This window comes from Leiobunum rupestre, chromosome 3 (genome assembly GCF_980474605.1).
Source record: "Leiobunum rupestre chromosome 3, qqLeiRupe1.1.hap1, whole genome shotgun sequence".
NCBI lineage: Eukaryota > Metazoa > Arthropoda > Arachnida > Opiliones > Sclerosomatidae > Leiobunum > Leiobunum rupestre.
The window spans coordinates 51,786,973-51,807,541 of NC_143386.1; the positions used below are offsets into that span (position 1 = coordinate 51,786,973).

The 20,569-nt window shown below is 38.7% G+C and overlaps 1 protein-coding gene across 3 annotated transcripts; it reads left to right on the plus strand.

Annotated features, from left to right (window-relative positions):
• Window positions 1-15,509: 15,509 nt before the first annotated feature.
• On the plus strand, window positions 15,510-18,177 carry LOC149952542 (uncharacterized). 3 transcript variants are annotated; one of them, XM_090170194.1, is made up of 7 exons: window positions 15,510-15,534; window positions 15,807-16,007; window positions 16,068-16,218; window positions 16,282-16,350; window positions 16,414-16,482; window positions 16,550-16,618; window positions 16,684-18,177. In XM_090170194.1, exons 3-7 carry the CDS (start codon window positions 16,134-16,136, stop codon window positions 17,349-17,351), a joined length of 960 nt encoding a protein of 319 aa, XP_090026320.1. In that variant the 5' UTR covers window positions 15,510-15,534; window positions 15,807-16,007; window positions 16,068-16,133; the 3' UTR covers window positions 17,352-18,177. The 3 variants fall into 3 exon arrangements, with proteins under 3 accessions (XP_090026320.1, XP_090026319.1, XP_090026322.1); XM_090170193.1 differs by lacking the exon at window positions 15,510-15,534 and having other exon boundaries at window positions 15,613-16,007; XM_090170196.1 differs by lacking the exon at window positions 15,510-15,534 and having other exon boundaries at window positions 15,613-16,007; window positions 16,562-16,618.
• Window positions 18,178-20,569: the final 2,392 nt, after the last annotated feature.

The window sequence follows — 20,569 nt, forward strand, 5'->3', positions numbered from 1 at the left end:
TATGGGAAAATAATAACAGAAATAGATTTAAACATTCTATGCTACTGATTTATAGGTTGTTTCTAAGTGAAAGAGGTGCAGTGAGTTCGAAGTGTCTCGCCAGTGTCAGGTGGGCAGTGTGCCGCCAGAGGGCGGTAAACCATGCCAATGAGTAATGAACACAGTACAAAACGTGTAAAGTTTAATAACAATCGTACAAGCCTATTTATTAACATCGAAAAATTAATTAAAGAGCATAATGACGCCACGTTTTCAAAAAATTCAAGTAAACAATATCGAAACGTACACAATGTTGGCGAAAGAGCTAGGCAGTTCTCAATATTCCAAAAAATTAAAAGTTAACTTTCCAATATTGTTAATAAACATTATTTCCACTTTGTTACGTTTATAGGTATTATAATAACTTCACTTCTATTGTTATAAACAAAAAAGCATGAAATCCACCCAAAAACCATTCGGTTAAAAATTACAAGGTCCTTTAAACAAAAACGTCACGTCCTATATTACTCTAGGCCATAAAAGTAGTAAAATCAAATAACGGGCAAGATCTGTAATTATATTCCCATAAACGTCATAAACTGGACTTATTTATCGACAAGTGATGTGCTCTGAAGTAATATGCTAGACCTTGCGCGTCCTAAGTGTTTTACTGAGTTAAAATCCTTTGTAAAACCATAAAACATTTCAGAGAGAATGGCTAATATTAGAATCGCAGTGTATCAAATATATTGTTTAGATCGAAATATATTATCTTCTTTGTTTAAATTTACTCTTTTACCTTAAAACCATAATTAAATAAAGCAGACAAGTTGTTGACATCAGTAATTACGTCACTGCAGTCAACAACTTGTCTGCTTTCAGTAATTTGCCAGTTTCAGTAGTCGCACCGCCACCTATCGATAATGTACAGAAATGTTCGAGTACCACTAGTACGGACAGTTTCAGTAATTTTATCGAGTGTTTTTATTTTGCGAGAATGAAAGAAAACTTTAAAGTCGGGAAGTTGAAATGGTCCCGTGATTAGGTAATGCTGCCATCTACATCGTTTTTAGGAACTAATTCTTGATATTTATGCTTGCCTTTCGTCCGCTATGTTGTAAATTTTATGATTTGTTCACTCTATACATTCTTAAGAAAACGTTTTTTCTTATATTGACCTTTTTCTTTAATTAACTTGGTAAATTATTTAACTGATATTGTATCATTAGAATCGTTACAGCTAAGCTAAGAAATGGTTGTACAAAGGATTTTAACTCAGTAAAACACTTAGGACGCGCAAGGTCTAGCATATTACTTCAGAGCGCATCACTTGTCGATAAATAAGTCCAGTTTATGACGTTTATGGGAATATAATTACAGATCTTGCCCGTTATTTGATTTCACTACTTTTATGACCTAGAGTAATATAGGACGTGACGTTTTTGTTTGAAGGACCTTTTAATTTTTAACCGAATGGTTTTTGGGTGGATATACATTTAATACAATGGGTTGGTTTTTGCCTATAAAATAGTTTCCCGCATGTTAATTTTACGTTTCGTGAGCGTTCTAATAATTTTAAATTTTGTACTTTCTATTTCTCATTTTGTAAATTTAATAACGTTTTGAGTCTGGAGTTGTTTTTTTGTTCTATTGATATCGGAAATTTGTTTAAGGCAATACTATTTGTAATATTTATTATAATTATAATAAAAATATTCTACTGGTTGGGATAGAACTGGGTCTATGTTTATAGGCGGATGCTTTGAATATGGCGAAATATCGTTGAGTGCCGTGTCCAGTATTTAATACGCAAAAGGGAAAATTCTTCCGAGGAGAGGTGTATTTTGGCGAAATTGCCAACTTGTTTATGTAGACAGAAGATGTCACTTAATTTAGTATTTAAAATATATTAAATAATTAATGTTGCGAATCAAATCATTCTAAAGCTCTTATTTTAATTAAAAATTGAACATTGAATATGCTGCTTTAATTGCCAGAAGATTCACCTAGGTATTGGCCTACTGGCCCTGAGCCGTTACGTAGATAGCGCATAAATATTGGCATGCTTATGCAAATGGCCTTTACGTATCATTGCGTAAGTCGAACCCCACCTGGTCTTTACATCTAATATTAACTTGTTATACGGAGGCCCGTACGCCAAGTTAAATTCGAAAGTTCCTCGCGCTTTTGCGATGATAGCCTTATTATCACCACTATAGTCTTAACTATGACTGTAAAGTTTTAATTGTTCCAAAGCAACTCATATACGTACCTTGGCGATTGATGCACTTACTGACGTTTCATTCGCGTCAGTCGTAGTGTCTGAACGCAGGTTGACAATGTCATCTTCCCCGTGTTTCGCTTCGGATTGTTAAGTTCGTAACAGTTCTTGAACTGAGATATTTAATACACCGGTCAACCATCGACCACGGGTGTTAGATGAAAATTGAAAACCTGTTTTGTCTTTCACGCTTTCAAGTTCTTTAGTGAAAGTATCATTATTTGAAGCATTATCCATGTTGACACCGATAAACTATTTAATAAGAACAAAATGTTTAGTACTTATATTTACGACTGCATGTGACCAAATCCACCTTGGTAATCTCTTTCCTTTAAGAACCTCTCGAAACTGTCACAAATATTTTTTTCCGTATGGCTCCCATCAGGGAAATGCAAAAATCCTACCAGCAAGTCGTGGACCTCCCAAAGACTATCAATCCTATGACCTGTTTGGTCAGACAATACGATAAATCGTAAGAGTTTCATCCGTGGATTCTGGACATCTGTTATTTTTGTTTTCTGTGCGAAAAAAAACCATTGAAAATAATCTATGGAAACATGATAGTTGGGTCAGTGGCGTCATTACGTTTGGGCACCCGGTACGGTAACTCAAAAGTGTCGCCCCTTAAAACCCTTTTCACAGCGCCGTACCCAAATAATTTTAGAAGGGTCACTTTTTTATGGCTTTTCGAGATCGCCACCCGATTTACTAACTTTAGTATATTCCACATTGATACCTCAAAATGAAATGTTATCAGGTATTGGTGTCTCTCGCAAGCTTCCAAGTTCAAATCATACCTGATGTGAAGTAGGAACAGTTCTTCTCAATGTTGAAACGTCTTCGTCGTTTCCGTCGACGTCCAACCCGCAACAAATGTTGGGTGTATCCGAGTGTTTTTAGCAAATGTGTGCGCATGTTACCAATGCTCTTATTGGCCTTGTGATCCTGGGCGTACTTTCCTCTTTTTAAAATGGAAGGTATTAATCTGAACGTAATGACAATATAAAACAACTCACGTTTTAAAATGAGTGGGTGGGAAAATTCCAAACTTACTTATCGCAATAACTACAATTGGCGAAGTCCTGAATTGTACCATGGCTTAGAAGTACGCGTTTCAGCCTGAAATGTTTCCAGACTTCGCTTCTATAGCATCGCTCAGACGGTTGATGAACTTGAATCACTGACGTCTCGACCACAGCACTTGCCATTGTGTCATTTGACTACGAATAAAAGTATAACTAACCCGACGCTCGGCAATTGCAGGCTCGCGCGAAGAAAGATCTATCGGCAAAATATCGGTAGGTTCTAGCGTTGCTCTGTATACTGTATATAGTATTTTATAAATTATTCTTTTAAAGATTTAATTTTTTGACCCACGACAGTTTTTTTATTATAAAAGATAAAACAACACTAGTTTCCTTTCCTTACTAGCAAAGAAATACAAGTTAGGAAGCAATTGTTCGAGGAACTCGGAACAACTCCTTCTGCGTTGAGTTTGCAAGTTCTCTCCCCACTGGTTTAAGGGGTTTTCCCCCGAGTTCTTCGGTTTCCCCATCCATAAAAACTTGTCTAGGTTAACGGTAATAGTTAGTGTAGGGAGCTGTTGGCTCGATCTCGTGGCATGCAGGGCTTGCCACCACCCTCCTACGCATTGTAACCCGGCCACCTGAATTAAGGGCTTCAAAAGTCGCATGATGACTTAGGCCTAAGGTGGTGCCTTGGGTATTAGACTAGCTGATTATTATTATTATTATTATTATTATGTTATCGTGGCATATCTATATTGCGACCATATTTTAGAAATAATCCAATATAGCCATGAATAGCACAGATAACTGATCTGATTTATTTTTTAAAACGATTCATCTCAGTTAGATACTGATCCGACTTTCAATCTGAAAGGCAAATCTGATCTGCACAGATAATGACGTCAAAATCCGAATCCGATATCTGAAGTGAGGCAAAAAAAATGATGAGTTCAGTTTGTCAATCAGATAACTGATTTCAGTTTAAACCACTACTCCGAATGACTGAGTCCGTACTGCCCGTTATGAACTTGCGCTTTCTCCACTACTACTATTTTATTTCACTCATTTTTGAGAACAACAGGATACACCTTTAAAATAAATGTTTGGATATTACTATATAAATAAAATCAATGATAGTGAGAGCTCATGGTTACAAAAAACACCCGAATTGTTCGGAATTGGTATACAGCTCTGAACATTGATATACACCTTGCTTTGAACTATACTCCCGACTACATAATTTTTATTTTTCAAAAACACCTACTGGAAAAAAGTTGGGCTATTTTGAACAATAGCCCGGCCATATTTTTTCCACTTTTTAGTTCCACTTTACCAACAAACTAATAAACTAAATAACTGATTTTAAAGATGTACGAGCCGCTCGGTTCGGGGCGTTGAATTCACTCGGCGGCGAAGAGAGCTCTCCGTCGAAAGTCAGCCTTTCTTTATTTGTTGGAAGTGATAGAACCACAATTTTCACGAAATATGCTGCTGTAATAGACGTGGGGTCTAAGGATTTAAATTACAGTGCCCGAAACAAAGCTTTTGTTAAGGATTAAAATGTCGGTGGGCTACTATACAGATAGAAGATAAACAATTCACAAACCGTATTCATTTTCCGCTAACCAAGCCCGATACCGGGTCTTCGCGTAGTTCGGCAAGTTTGGAAGATTCTAATTCTGTTAATTCTGGCGACGAGGAGAGTGATTATAAGCGTTATATAACGCAATAAAATGAACTCTGTTGTGTCGTTTAAAAAGGCATTACTCGTAGTATCAAAATAGTTAAAGATTTTATTTACATTTTAGTTATACATGAGGGAGATCGTCAGTCTGTGTCTTTCAAATATAAACAGGCCGTATTTATAGTAGAGTAAAGGCGCGAAAGTGTCACGTGCTATCGCAGTTATCACTGTTCATAGTTTAGCGCCATCTAGGCATATAATACAATACTACAACTTCCTTTTTTTTATATATATTTAACTTCGCGGGTTTCTTGACTTCACGGCCTGAACGTGTTGTGCGGATCTGTTCAATCGTAGAATCCCGATGATTCGGCGCCGATTGGTTTCGTGGAAAGGGGAGACATATCGGCGGAAATGGTGAAACCGGAATATGTTCTGGAGCCAAAGGAGCAGCACTCCTTTTGAGTAGTCGAGACATCTGATCGGGTCGAGGACTCCCTTCTGAAGTATCCGGTCTGTTAGTTGAACACGGACGATCTTCCATCGTGCTAGGAGATGCATTCGTTGCAGCTGGTGGGAAACTTGGAGTCAATGACTCTCGCTGGTCTTCCTCTATCTGGTTGAGTTGGTCCGGCGTTGGCACTCGTGGTCGACAGGATGGTAATATAAAAGATGGGGCATGATTTTCTCCTCCTTGACCATATGAGGACGATTTTGGTTGCTGGTATGACACTCTCGAATATGTGGGTTGTGTGGTGCCGCAAGCTCCAGGTTCCAGATGTGGTAGTTTCAATGGCCCAGGTCTCAGGTGTATCCTCGTCCTTCGTAAGATTTTGCCTGATCCAGTCCTGATGACGTACGAGTGTGGCTCTTCCGCCTCCGCTATGATTTGTGCAGGCTCCCAAAGTTTGTGCGAAACTTGATAATATACATTGTCTCCTACTTTCAAGTGAAGCGGAACAGGGTGTCGTTGTTTTTCCCCGGCTTTGATCATGGAGTGGCGTCTGTGATCCAGTTGTTCCTTGATATGATCGATCGGAAATTGTGGTTGAAGCGTTGCGGTTGAGGTAGTGTTGTTCGTTCGTAGTTGGCGTCCCATGAGCATCTGCGCTGGTGTGGGAAGTTTACCAACGGGAGTGGTCCTGTATTCTAAAAGGACGTATTGCAGGTCATGGCCTTCCCTTCGTGCTTTCGTCAGGAGATTCTTAATTGTCTGCACAGATCGCTCGGCCATGCCATTCAATTTGGGATAGTTAGGGCTACTGGTAATATGGTGTACGCCCCATTTTAATAAAAAATCTTTAAATTTGTATGACGAGAACGGAGGACCATTATCAGAAATTAGACGTTGAGGTGCACCATACCTTGCAAAGTGAGGCTTTAGGAAGTTTATTACCGAGTCAGCCGTAGTTGTTCGTAGCTCCTGTGCCTCTATGAACTTTGAGAAGTAGTCTACCAGAACTATCATTTTTGAATTGTCAAGCTGGAAGAGATCCGTCGCTACCGTTTCCCAGGGGAGAGCAGGAACTTGATGAGGATGTACCGGAATCTTGAAGTTTGCCGGATCGCGGGTACGGCAAATTTGACAGCCCTTGATAAACCTAGTAATGTCCTCTGTGATCTGCGGCCAGAAAACGTGTAGTCTAGCCTTCGCAAGGCAGGCAGTTATACCTTGATGGACCGAGTGCAATTGCTTCATTACGTCCTGTCGCATAAGTGGGGGTATGACCAAGCGCGTACCCCGATAGATAATGCCATTTTGTTCATGAAGTTCTTCCTGGTATGGCCAATAAGGAGAAACGTCTACTGGAACTCGTTTGTGCAATGCTGGCCAGCCATCGTAAATATACGTCAAGATCGTCTGGTAAGTCGAGTCATCTCGTATGGCCTGCTGGAGTGCAGAGTATTTCTCTTCCGAGATGGATGTCAGGGTATGTATCGTAACGTAGGGCCCCTCCATCTCCGTGGTATTGAGCGTCTTGTGTGCCAAAGGAGCACGGGAAAGAGCATCGGCTATCTTCAACTTAGATCCTGGGACATATGTCAAAGAAAAATTGAAGTGTAATAAGCGCATTACCATTCTTTGCAGGCGTGGCGAGAGTAAATGTAGTGGTTTATGTACTATTGCTGTCAGGGGCTTGTGGTCGGTTTCTATGTCCACATGTCGCCCCATAATATAATATTGGAATTTTTCGCATGCATAAACAAGTCCAAGGAGTTCACGCTCAATTTGCGCATATCGGCGCTGCGTGTCAGTGAAAGTTGTGGACGCATACTCGACCGGTCTATCATCTTGTAGGAGAGCAGAACCAATACCTTCAGAACTGGCATCCACTGTGATCCTACAGCGTCTTGCAGGGTTGAAGGCTGCAAGGACAGGAGCAGAAGAGAGTAAATGTTTTAGAGTTTCAGATGTTACTTGTAGATTGGCAGTCCATTGAAACTCCTTGTCCTTTTTCAGGAAGTCCCGTAGAGGAGCGGCTGTTTCTGAATATGATGGTAAAAATCGGGTTATGTAGTTAACCATACCCAGGAAGCGCTGAAGCGCACGTTTGTCTTGAGGGGGAGGGAGTTCAGTGATCGCCTTGATTCGGTCGGGATCAATCTCTGTTTGCTCTGGGCTGATGATATGGCCCAAGTATTTAATTCTGGGAACTGCCAAATGAAGCTTCTTCTTACTGAACGTCAGACCGGACGCGCGTGCTCGTTCAAGAACGGCAGTAAGGAGTTGGACATGGTGTAGATCATCCTTCGCCTTCAGGAGAAAGTCATCAGTAGAGATGTATGTATCTGGAAACTCATGTCTAGGAAAGATGGTATACATTACTTCTTGAAAGACCTCAGATGCCGTACTGATGCCGTAGGGCATGCGAAGGTAGCGAAATGTTCCAAACGGAGTGGAAAAGGTGCATAAAAAGGAGCTTTGCTCAGTTAGTTTCACCTGCCAAAAGGCACTCTTTGCGTCGAGGACGGTGAATAGTCGGCTGCCATGTAGCCCGGAAAAAATTTCTTGAGCCGTCGGCGCCGGAAAATGTTTTCGTTTTATAGCGGGGTTGAGCTTGCGTGGATCAAGGCAGATGCGTATTCCTCCGTTTGGCTTTCTCTCGACAACCATAGGATGGACCCAAGCAGTTGGCCCAGTAACTGGAGTAATTATACCATCTTTAAGCATTTGTTGTAGTTCATTGTAGACTGGTTGATAGAGAGCCTGTGGAATTTTATGAGATACAGAGACATGAGGCGTGGCATTGGGTTTAAGATCGATGTGATACTCAATGGGAAGACAACCGACACGGTCAAAGACATCATCATACTGTTGTATAATGTCGGTGGGCTGCTTGTGTGTCTGTAATTCAGATGTTACGAAGGGCCTTTGGATGGAATTCTTCCTCATACGCTGAACAAGGCCCAGCACCTCCGATGCATATGCACCCAAGATAGGGGTCACCCGTCCTTGGGTAACAAAAAACTCCAGAGAAATCGTAGCAGCAAAAGAGGTACATACCATGTCAATACTTCCCAAAATTGGTACTGTGTGGCCAGTATAGGCAATGATACGACGAGATGATGGCTTCAGTGGCGGCTTCTGTGGTATTGCATCATACATATATCCAGGTATTATATTCACATGGGATCCAGTATCTAGTTTGAAGTTAATTGAGTAATTGTTAATAATGATCCGTTCATACCATTCATCGTCGATCGAAGACTTTGCACGTCCATTAGTGACACTGTATATAGTAGTAAGCATGTGTAATGAGAAATCATAGGATTCTGGGGCTGTGGAGGAAGGCAAGTCCAGAAAATATCCATCCCGAGGCCTGGTATTTGTCTGGTAGGCACCCTGAGGATCAGTCTCAACAGGCGTCGGTGAATATTCCAGGGAGTGTAAGTATTGACAAGCAGGCGATACATAGTGATAATCATGGCGTTCGTCGTCAGTAGACAGTGGATGTGGCAAGAGCGGAGCGTCTAAAAGGTGAGTATTGTATGATCTGGTTCGACATAAGTTCGCCCAGTGACCTCGGCGAGAGCAGTTACGACACTGGGAGGCAGCTGCTGGGCATCGTGCTTGGTGAGAATGAAGGAGTCCACAGTTGGGACAAGTGTTCCACGAGAAGCGAGAGAAAAATCTTCCAGAAGACCCTTGGTGGACATTTCCATGTGGTTGGGAGAAACGGGAATCAGAAGACCGTACAGCCGGCCGATGACCGGAAGATGGACGATGCGACTGGAAACGGGACGACTGCGAGGAAGAACGCCTGGAGAGCGTGTGTATGTTGGCGGGTGGTCCATTAGGAGGTGGCACAGCATCAACCAATCCTGCGTGCGTTGCCGAGGTCTCCTCAGCTTGACATATGGTGATAGCCTGGGCTAGAGTAAGGTTCCGATGCGAAAACAAGGTTTTCCGAAGGACAGCGTTGTGTACTCCAGCAAGGAATCACATCGGTTACCAAAGTCGCAGTTTGGGACCCAGGAACGGAGATCAGTCAAAAAGTCATCAAAAGGCTGGTGTTGTTTCTGTCGGGTGTTGAAAAATGCATGTCGATGCGAGTCAGGATTGTTATACGGCTCATAGTGGAGATCAAAGGCAGCATAAATTTCGTCCAAAGTAGGTGTCACACGGCCGGCAGGAAGAGGTATAACGAGGGAGTCATAGACCCTCTGTCCAAGCGACCCAAGAGTGTATAAGAATATTGCAACTTGCGTTTCGGCCGTCTCATCACTGATCTTCGATGCCGCAGCGAACAACTTGAAATTATTTCGGTATGCCGACCATGCAGCAGCCGGATTGGAAGTTCCAGGATCGAACTGGTCAGGTCCACGAAAGTGGGTAGCCATGGTGGTAGGGAGAGGACAGCAAAAGAGAACCGCCGACTAGGCAAAGTAGACGGGTAGTGGCAGCATGGGTGATACTTCTGACACCATGTTGTGTCGTTTAAAAAGGCATTACTCGTAGTATCAAAATAGTTAAAGATTTTATTTACATTTTAGTTATACATGAGGGAGATCGTCAGTCTGTGTCTTTCAAATATAAACAGGCCGTATTTATAGTAGAGTAAAGGCGCGAAAGTGTCACGTGCTATCGCAGTTATCACTGTTCATAGTTTAGCGCCATCTAGGCATATAATACAATACTACAAAGTCTTTAATCAAAATGAAATTCACGATCTTACCAAGGATCCGTTAAAATTAATCGAGTGGCTGCAATTTGCAAAGCCTCCACCTAATTGCGAAAGATGTAACGTGTCCCAAGTGCGACGACTCAATGGTAACCACCGACAAGTACGTTTGAAGTTGCAATAAAAGACGAAAAGTGCCGAAACAAAAGGAGTCCGTCAGCTGTCAAACTGAAGTTTCAATTCGGAAAAATGCATTTTTTCAAACCATCACCTCGATTGGCAGGAAATTCTTTTAGTGATGTACTTTTACGTAAACAACTTCGGTCTACTGCGCCAAATGGCCGCAACACACGGTGTTTCAGAAAAATCTGTGTCTCAGTTTAATAATTATTGCAGGAGGTTATACTTACTATTCAGCACATTTCGCTAGTTTATCTTGTTTTTTAATGCGAAACATTATATTTCGGGAATTAATATATAAGGAGATATAGTTAATGGGGTTTATATATGCACCCACGTTGATTATAAGAATCTGTAGTCTTTGGGCAATTTTTAATTAACTTTTGAAATAATGTTTTGCGGGCAATAATTTTTGCACCATTGGAATATCCTTAAAAAGTACTTTAAGGGGTCGAGAAAGGGGAACAAAGGGAGTGGCGGGGCTATTGTTCCAATTTACCAAAGGTTTATTAGCAAATTACCAGCTTGTTCCCGATGACGCGCGCATCTTCGTTTGATTGTCTTTCTTAAAATCAGTATTCTACGTTGCACCGCATCTAATTATCAGCTAGGCTAATACCCAAGGCACCACCTAACCGTAGGCCTTAGTCATCAAGCGACTTTTGAAGCCATTAATTCCGGTGGCCAGGTTACAATGCGTAGGAGGGTGGTGGCAAGCCCTGCATGCCACGAGATCGAGCCAACAGCTCCCTACACTCACTATTACCGTTAACCTCGACAAGTTTTTATGGAAGGGGAAACCGAAGAACTCGGGGGAAAACCCCTTAAACCAGTGGGGAGAGAACTTGCAAACTTAACGCAGAAGGAGTTGTTCCGAGTTTTCACCCAGTGCCACAAGCTGGGATCGAACCCGGCTCCTCTTGCTGCGAGGCGAAAGTGCTAACCACTCCACCACCCCACCTTTAACGAATAAAAAATGGTAAATCGAGTGTTCCTCGGGTGGTAAAGGTGGTAAAGTTATGAATTTTTGTATGGTGAAACGTGTCATAGTACTACTTAAAACCTGATATGGAACCACATCGATATATTAAAAAAAATCCCACTTTCTTCTGATTTTCAAAACATTTAAAGGCACCACCTGAGAATGCACGAAGGCTAACCTCAAATGTACCGTTATGTGCACGTGTGAAGGAAATTGTGATAGTTAAGAAGATTTCACATTCTATGTCTTACCCGTAGAATATGTTCAAGTAATGCAGTTTACCTTAATTAATGCAAAATAATTATCTCAATATTTTCATATTTCTGTTTGATAATTATAAATTTATAATAATTGTAAATTGATTATTTAAAAAATCATATTGAATTAAGTATGCAATAAACGTAGACAACTTCATTTGAATTTGAAATTTTTTTAATTTATTGGGCAGACGTAATTCTTAATTATTAAAATATAAAACCTCGAAATTTAAGATAAAAGGAAAATAAAAAGATTTATCGATGTGGTTCCATATCAGGTTTTACGTAGTACTATATGACACGTACTACCAAAAAAAATCATAACTTTACCACCTTTACTCGCCTTTACCACCCGAGCTACACGCTTTATACAATTTATCATTCGTAAAGTTGCGGAGATGCGGTGCAACGTAGAATACATTTTTTTTAACACATGAATAAGATGCGGGCGTCCTCGACAACAAGTGGGATTTTTTTATTATAAGCTTTTTTTCTAGTAGGTTTTATTTCAAAATCAAAATGAGGTAGTAGAGAGTATAGTTCAAGTACATATATAGAATTTTCAGGGCTGTATACCAATTCCGAGCAAATTATCACCATGCGCTCTCACTGTGAGCAGAGTTATCCGAATAATATTGTCTACGTGTCTCCGGTCTTACTGAAAAATGAAGGTAATTAAGACGATCTTAGCAGGTGTTGTTAAAATAAACGCCGACGATACATTTACTTTATGCGTGTATCCTGTTGTCGCTCGCCTGTTGTCCTAAAAAATTAGTGATATTTTATAAAATAGTAGTAGGCGAGTAGCTGCGAATTAATAATGGATATGGAGTCTACGGAGTAGCCGCGGAAGCTTAAATCCTACAGTCAGTAGGAAACACGAAAACCATAATTTTGTGTTTATAGCATTTTTCCACCTGGGGGAGAAGCCCCCGCGGAGAGATGCCTGAAAGAAACACGTACTGATTACAACTGAAGGCTCTCCGTAATTTTGGTCACAAAGATAATCGAAACCTACGTATCATATATACGAAGTTCTGACCAATAAAATATGATTTGAGCTGAAATCAGATAAAGCGATAAGGATATTTATTGTCTTTATTTATAAATAAGAAATACCATTAAAACCACCAATCGAGTAATCCTCCGACACTTTTTTAACATTCTTCTTTAGTAAGACTTGGTCGAAATTGCAAATGGAATCCTGCGGTTAAAGCTCCGAAAATTCCTGACTAGTTAGATTAAACTGATGGAACATCGTTTGGAGAGGAGATACATGTAAATGCTTTATGGAATAAGATCCGCATTAACAAGTTGATAAATAATTATCAAAGGTGTCGTAAATTATGACGGCCAGCCAGTGGCGGATATGAAAAAACTCCTGGGGGGGGATGGGGGGGGGGGCGCCAAAAGACATCTTGAGCTATAGAGTAGTATCGCTCTGTAGCTTTAAGCTATAAACGCCATTTTGAGGGCAGTTTTTTATCTATAGGAAAACATGGGTGACGTCAACATACGTCACGCCGATATTACTCTATGGGTGTAATAACAAATCATCAAGTCACATGCAAAGCTTAAGCATGTATCCGCCACTGTGGCGAGCCGACAACTAAAACTAAGTACACTTCATGTAAAACGAAAGTTTTTAGCAGCATCGGATTTGCGATAAGGCACATTAGACACAGTGCCAAGGTCTAAAAGTATTTTTAAGGCTTATCTGCTTGGTCAACAGAAAATTAAAGATTGAAAACTGGAAGATGGATTACAAATTGATCAGTTACAAAAATATGTTTACAAACCTAAGCTAACATATTTGGTGCAATTTATCACTTTCTGAACAGTACCCCTGTAGCAAATTAGAGTCGGGCCGACGTCGGCAAAAGGTACTAAACACTAAAGTTGGACAACGGTCGGCCGACCTTTGGATTTACGGTCCAAATGTCCAAGGGGTAAAAGGGTCGGCCGACCGTCGGCCGCCTACAAAACGTCGACTCTTTACCACCTTTTAATAATAATAATAATAATAATAATCAGCTAGGCTAATACCCAAGGCACCACCTTAGTCCCAAGTCATCTGGTGACTTATAATGCCTTAAACCTAAGAACCGACTCCGAAACGACGTCATCCCGACTTGTAATGTACTGTATAATTACGTCGAAACGACTTACTTTTTGATAATTTAAGTGACTGAAAATGACCAAATGATTTTAGGTCGGCATTTGGTCGTCGACTATAAAGCGACTTTTCGACCGTACCCCGACCCTAAAACGACTCCATGTGCTACAGGGTAATATCATATGCCCTTTGCATAAAAAAAAATTAAACAACTTGAAAACTGCCGGGAGTAGTGGCGTACTCCTGTAATCCCAAGCGTCTGGGAGGCAGAGTTTGTGGATAGCCGTGTGAGGACGACCACCAATCCCCAACGGGTGAGATCGGAATACTTCCGCCACGGGTGTCCCCACGTATCCCCCCGTTGGCGTGGCCGTTACACATGTCTCACCCTGATTAATCAGATCTGCGCCGGGCTCGCGGTTTTCTCAGACTCCATCAGCCCTTATTTCTTCCTTCTTTGCATAAAAAAAAATTGAAAACTATTGTTAACCAACGAACAATGATAGTCGTTCGGATAAAGAAAAAATTATATTTCTTATAATTAATATTAATTTCAATCACTTTAACCGTGTCAATTTATTTAAATAGGGCAGGAGCGATTTAAATTTGGGAAACATTATGTCTTTCGTTTTCTTGGCGAAAATTTACAAGTTTTGTTTTGGAACCAATTTTATTACGCTAAACTAGCGCCATCAATTTTATTTTTATTTGCTGCTTTCCTTTTTTATATCGAATTGTTTATTATCGTGCCTTTACCGATAATTTTAAATAGTTACCAAAAATTTTCGTCGGTTGAAACTTACTTACCTAAATTTATTTCTGTCTAAAACCAATTTAAAATGTTTGGCGAAATAGTCCTGTCCATTTTTACATTTTGTTTCGACGCTTACCCTACGCCGTCGTAAAGTCTACCTCCCTCACCTTTCGGAGTTCTGAAAGATTTGTAAACGGCTTGTAGCCCAAGGTTCGTAGGCTTGTAGCCAAGGTTCGTCCAAAGAGTATAAAAACTACGTAGTTTTTATACTCTTTGGTCCGTCGAGGAAATTACACTTGTTCACAAGCATCAATCGGCTAGCATTCTAAGAGTTTGAAAATATAATATATCTGATGCAGTGGAGTACCTAACGAAACAGAATGCAGCTATGGGCGTAACTATGGCGTATAACACTAGACGTCGCTTATAAACTTTAATAAAATTACTAAAACAATTATCTAACCCACTAAAAACTTGGTTTACTATTATTAATAACCAATAGAGCCTTAGTTATCTAAAAATACGAAGAAAAACATTATTTACAAATAAAACTAAAACCGATGCCGCTACAGGTGTTTTATATTTTTCGTTGGGATTTTTTGATATTTGGGAAAAGGAAATATTCGGTCTACTATAACCACCCCCAAATTAATTGATCATTATCCTTATAACATTAAAATAATACTAATTTCAATCACTTTTCATATTCTTATTTGATTAAAAACGTATTGTAGTACCATTGACGTTAATTTCAATAAAATAATATTTATTTCAATCACATTTCCTATAGCAAATTTGAGTAAATTAAAGCAAAATTCCAAAAATGAGGTCAAAAAATATAAGACACTGGTTTTTGCCATCTGTTATAGTTTTTTTTGTAATTGGTTTTTTCTTCTTAATTTTATATAAGTATGGCTTTTTTTGTAATTAGTAATAACAAACAAAGTTTTTAGTGGGTTAGATACATTTTTCATAAATTTAATAAAGTTTAAAAGCAATTTTTAGTGTTTTATGCCGTAGTTCCGCCCATAGCTTCATTAAGTTTCGTCAGGTACTCCACAGCACCGTAAATATTATGTTTTCTAACTTTCAGAATTTTGGTATATTGACGCTGGTTTTATACGCGGGAGATTTAGGGGCAAGATGTGAGGTTGAAGAATTTAAATTTACGTTTCTGTAGCGATAATTGATGTAATTAAGCTCATTTATTTGGCGTGCATGCAGAAAATTTACTCACTTTTAAACTATACTATGTTTTTTCGAAGACAGAACCCACCAAGATTGCACATTTTTTGTCAATCTTTGTAAATTGTAGTTAGCAATTCCTTTGCTATATATTCGTTTTTAATAAAGCTGCACTCAGACAGGAGAAAGGAATAGTGGTATTAGTGAAACTAAAAAACTATCATCTTTACGTAGTAGCAATGCCTTCCTGTTGCGTGCCTTATTGTACCTCTAATACTGGAAATAGGAAAGATTTATCTTTCCACGAGTTTCCAAGTGATTTAAGTCTTCATTCATTATGGTTAAAGAACATTTCTCGGAAGGATTTTCAATGGAACGATTCAAGTGGTTCAGATGTTGTATGCAGTCTACATTTTAAGGAAGATGATTATCGTTCAGGTTTTTATCAGTAATAAAACATTTTATACCACAATAAAATTAATATTTATAAATTTTCAGGTTTAAAAAGGCGAATACTTTAAAATCGGAACTGTTCCTAGCATTTTTCCTGGATATCCTAGCTACATGCAACCGAAACCTCTGAAGGAAAGGAGAATTTTACAACGTAAACCATTTGATTCCACTACACTAAAAATAGACAGAGTGGAAAGTGTGTATCTTTTAATTATCTTATAAGATTAATGCAGGTAATAAATAAACCATTTTATTTAAGCTTTAAATTTTGGAAGGCGAAAGCTTGAACCAAGCGATTCTACTATGCTGAGAATAGAAGAAGTTAAAAGTGTGTATCTTTTAATTATCATATAAGGTTAATGCAAGTAATAAATAAACCATTTTTTTTTAGCTTTAAATTTTGGAAGACGAAAGCTTGAACCTAGCAATCCTACCATGCTGAGAATAGAGGAAGTTAAAAGTTTGTATTTTTTTTATAAGTGCTATAACAATCAGTAACCGTATTAAGTGAACATTTTTAATTTTAGCTTTAAATATAGGAAGTCAAAAGTTTCAACCTAGCAATTCTACTGCACTAAGAATAGAGAATGTTGAAAGTTTGTACCTTTTTTAACGGTAACATTGCTTTCAATTCTATTACTAAATAATAAATTTTTTTCAGCTTTAAACATGGAAAAGAAAAACCTTCTAAAAGTGAGTGTACCAAGTATTCCTATCGAGTCTTTTGACCATAAGCAGCCAATGTCTCAGAAGAAAAGAATATTAGAGTGTGACAATAGTGATTCTATATCACCAATTAAAGTGTGTGTTCAAAGTCTTTCTGAGACTGTACCTCAGACAACTGATGATGAAATCCCAGAAGAATATCTGGAAATTAAAAGACTCAAAAGGACTATCAGTAATCTTCAATCAAAAATTTGGCGTCAAAAGAAAAAATTGCAGGTACAGCAAGAGCAAGTGGACACATTCAAAGAAACCATATTGGATTTTCAAAAAAAGCCATACCTGAAACTAGGTCAAGTTTTAAAAGACGCTACTGAACCAGATGGCCAAGAGGCCTTAGTCTTATTAGATTTAATCAGGAATTACAAAACTATTCGTCCGTCGTGGTCCAAAGACAGTGTACGGCTTTGCAACTCCTGGTATTCAGCTTCTACCAAAGGTTACAATTTCCCAAGAGTAAATGGTTTCCTCAATCTTCCTTGTAAATCAACATTAAAGAGGTGTATCAGAAAAACGATTGGTGAAACGGAAGTGACAAATGAGATTCCCTTAAGTCTTATTTCCGTAGACAATCTATTGGATCCAAACGCAACCAACGTATCTTAGTTTATTTAAATAGTACATGAAGCTGTAAACCTTATAATGTTAAAGTTTTTGACCTTTGGTGTGGAAAAATAATAGTGCCTATTTTCTACTGTATTTTGCAGTGTTTTTTTGAGGGGTTGCATCCAAAATTATTCATCATCTTCGACTGAAAAACAGGGTAAGGAATCCCTACTTGTTTAATGAAACAAAGTTATTGGTTAGATACATTTTTTTACCAAGCATTTTCCCTAATGAGGACAGGGATGATCTAGATTTAGTGCCACACCCTTATCATCCCCGTCCCTCATGGGGCTTAGAAATTAAGCGAGAAGAGAGGAAGTGATCCTAAGAAAATGCCTCTTATGTTCAAGCATGTTGCTATCTGATATCTTCGTAAAGATACTACATGTATGTGCCTCTGGTTTCAGTTGGGAAGTATGGATTACCTTTTTCTTTTTTAAGGTAAAAATTTGAACATTTCTAGGATGAGGTTTAGTTTAATTGATGTAATTCAAATTGTTTGAGCAGGATTACTATTACATGTATATTGTGTTCAAAATATGTTTGTGCTTTATATGAACCGTGTGTTTATTAACAAAATTAAATTGATTATTCATTAATAGCAAGCCATGATAAGTAAGTTAAACAAATTGGATAATTGGTTTTGACAAATAAATAATATTTTAAGGAATAACATCAAAAATGAAATGAACTGTTCAATCAGAAAAAACAATAGGATGAAATATGCATCCCGCGTATTCAATGCTCTGTAGCTGTCATAAATTTCTTAAAAAATATGTTATTCCTAATTCAACTTCGATATTTGTAGAGAAAACACTTTGTTTCTAAGAGTCTCCTTTAATTTCTTATTCAGTATTTATTTTTTAAAGAGTGTAGAGTGAGGTCACTGCGACCTTTGGCAAAATTAGCCCACCCTCAGATTAGGTAAAATTTAAAAGTTTCATATTTTTTACTTTTTCATAGTAATGTGACAGCTATACAGGATATTTAGAAATGTCTGACACAAATTTACGGGCGTGCTCTTCGGGTAACAAGGAGTTAGAAAGGTCCTAAGAAAATATTTACTAAATGGAACCGTATCCTAGTAATTGAGCCAAAAACATTGGCCTCCAAAACGTCGAAACACGCGCAAATGTGCTGTTTCTATTATTCCTTGCAACCAATGGTTTCCTTTTACTAAGCATCGGTTTCTTATCTTTTTCGATAAGAAACAAAATTTATATCAAAAGTGCTTTATTAAAATGAAAGAAAGAAATACGTTTTAACAATAACAAGGTGTTTTTAAGTAACAACGCCTATTGAAAAAAATTATTGAATTTCATAATTTTATTCTTCTAATGCCATAAGTAAGTACAATTTTAACACCTTGTAAGGCGTTTTGGAACGTATCTAGCTCATGTCCGCGTTTTCCCCCCGAATGTTAGTAAGCTGAATGTAGTTGGCTTGTGTAATTAAGGGTCTCATTAAATAGTAACCCACAAATTTTTTTTAGTGTACAGGTTTAGTCTACAACACATGTTCTTATAGTTTTTTAGACGGGTACGAGGCTCGAATTTCCAATAAATTGAGATACCTCAATAGTTAAATTCACATTACGAATCTTAAATCTGCTAAGCTTGGGCGTACTTTTCGAATGCAGAATATTTCCATACGCATCTTAAGTATGGACTCGCTCAGGGGAATTCGGTGGAAGCGCGGCGCATGTATCAAGAGCACTTTCCTCAAAGACAGCTTCCAAATCGAAAAACGTTCACGTGGCGGTTGACAGACGCTAAAGAGAAACTAGAAAAATACAACGCCCAGGACCTGCTACCGCAGAAGGAGACGTTCCAGAAGAAGCGGAGAACAAGTACTTACTATCGTCGAGGATGATCCTACGACAAATTCAAGGCAAGTTGGATTGCGAGTTGACCATGTACTTTATCACGACCCGTTAACTTTCGGGAGTGATCATCTTGTTATTTTTCTACTTTTTATCATTTTTTCCCCTCAGTATAGCCATCTAGGGACCATTCATATATTGTTTTTTTGTTTCATTTCGTTTCTCTGGCCTATTCTGGCAGTCCCGTAGCTTTTTTATTTATTTACACACCCCGATAAGATAAGGGGTCATCTATTTATCTAGTATATAAAGCCAAGTCAGCTTTGGACAACATGGAGTTTTTCTTTAATTTGTTTCAATCGTGTCTTCAATGTTTTAATGATCAGGATGTGGTATACAGCATCCGGTGACGCGGTTCGACGTGATGGTTAAAGTGCACGGTATTTGTGCGGGTATTTCGCGTCGGATTCGTGGTTGTTCGTGATAATTCTTGGTGAAGAGAATTATGTGCGGTTCGTTCCTTGGTTTAAGGACGGTTACTTGAAGAACGATAAGTACTTTTAAACTACTGTTTTCATTCTTTTGTTATTTATTCTAAAGTGTATTTTGTATAAATTTAACTTAAAGATTCGGCCAACCATAGCCAATCTATTTAATTAGCTATCAATCCAAAGTTACTCCTGCTATATTCATTGTACACCCCTAAGAGCCCACCATAGCCTTTAAGCATTAATCATCTCCAAATAATTACCAATGTTTATATAATTACCATAATTGAATCTGTTGTCACTATAAGTCCAATAATAAACGACGACTTATATTTTTGCATAACTTCAATTGATTTCATTTACCTACTCTGTGACAATACCGACACTAAGGATCCCGAACAAATAAATTCGATACATACGGCACGGGGAAATAGTATTTAAATTTCCTTCGAGTTTAGTGCGTGGGTCAGATTCTCAAGGTTGCATTTGGAACTTTTTGAATCTTCCCTCCCTTCCAATCTCCACGACTCCCCTAAAACCCCCATGAAAGTTATAGTGTCGTAATAACTTGTCTAGCGTATCCTTCGAGGACACCAGTACCACCCATTCCATTTACAAAAGGTTCAATCTTTAAATGAAGCTGATTATCCGAGACAAGTACAATTTTGTCAGGATTTTCAGGAGCACACTAACGACGTCAATTGGTTAAGTTCGCTCCTAGTTTCTGAAGAAGCTAATTTATCCCGTGACGGAATCTTCAATTTACATAATAGTCCTGAGTGGGTTCAAGAAAACCCGCACGCAACTACCGTAAGGTCACATCAAGTGTAGCTTAGTCTCAACGTCGGGTGCGTAATTGTTGGCGACCATTCAATTCGACCTTATTTTCTACCACCGAGACTAACTGG

Excerpts from the sequence above, each read along its gene's own strand:
- LOC149952542 (XM_090170194.1), top strand. The coding sequence starts at position 16,134 with ATGCAACCGAAACCTCTGAAGGAAAGGAGAATTTTACAACGTAAACCA. Across the intron at positions 16,351-16,413 it reads GAGAATAGAAGAAGTTAAAA|CTTTAAATTTTGGAAGACGA; the intron begins GTGTGTATCTTT and ends ATTTTTTTTTAG. Across the intron at positions 16,619-16,683 it reads AAGAATAGAGAATGTTGAAA|CTTTAAACATGGAAAAGAAA; the intron begins GTTTGTACCTTT and ends AATTTTTTTCAG.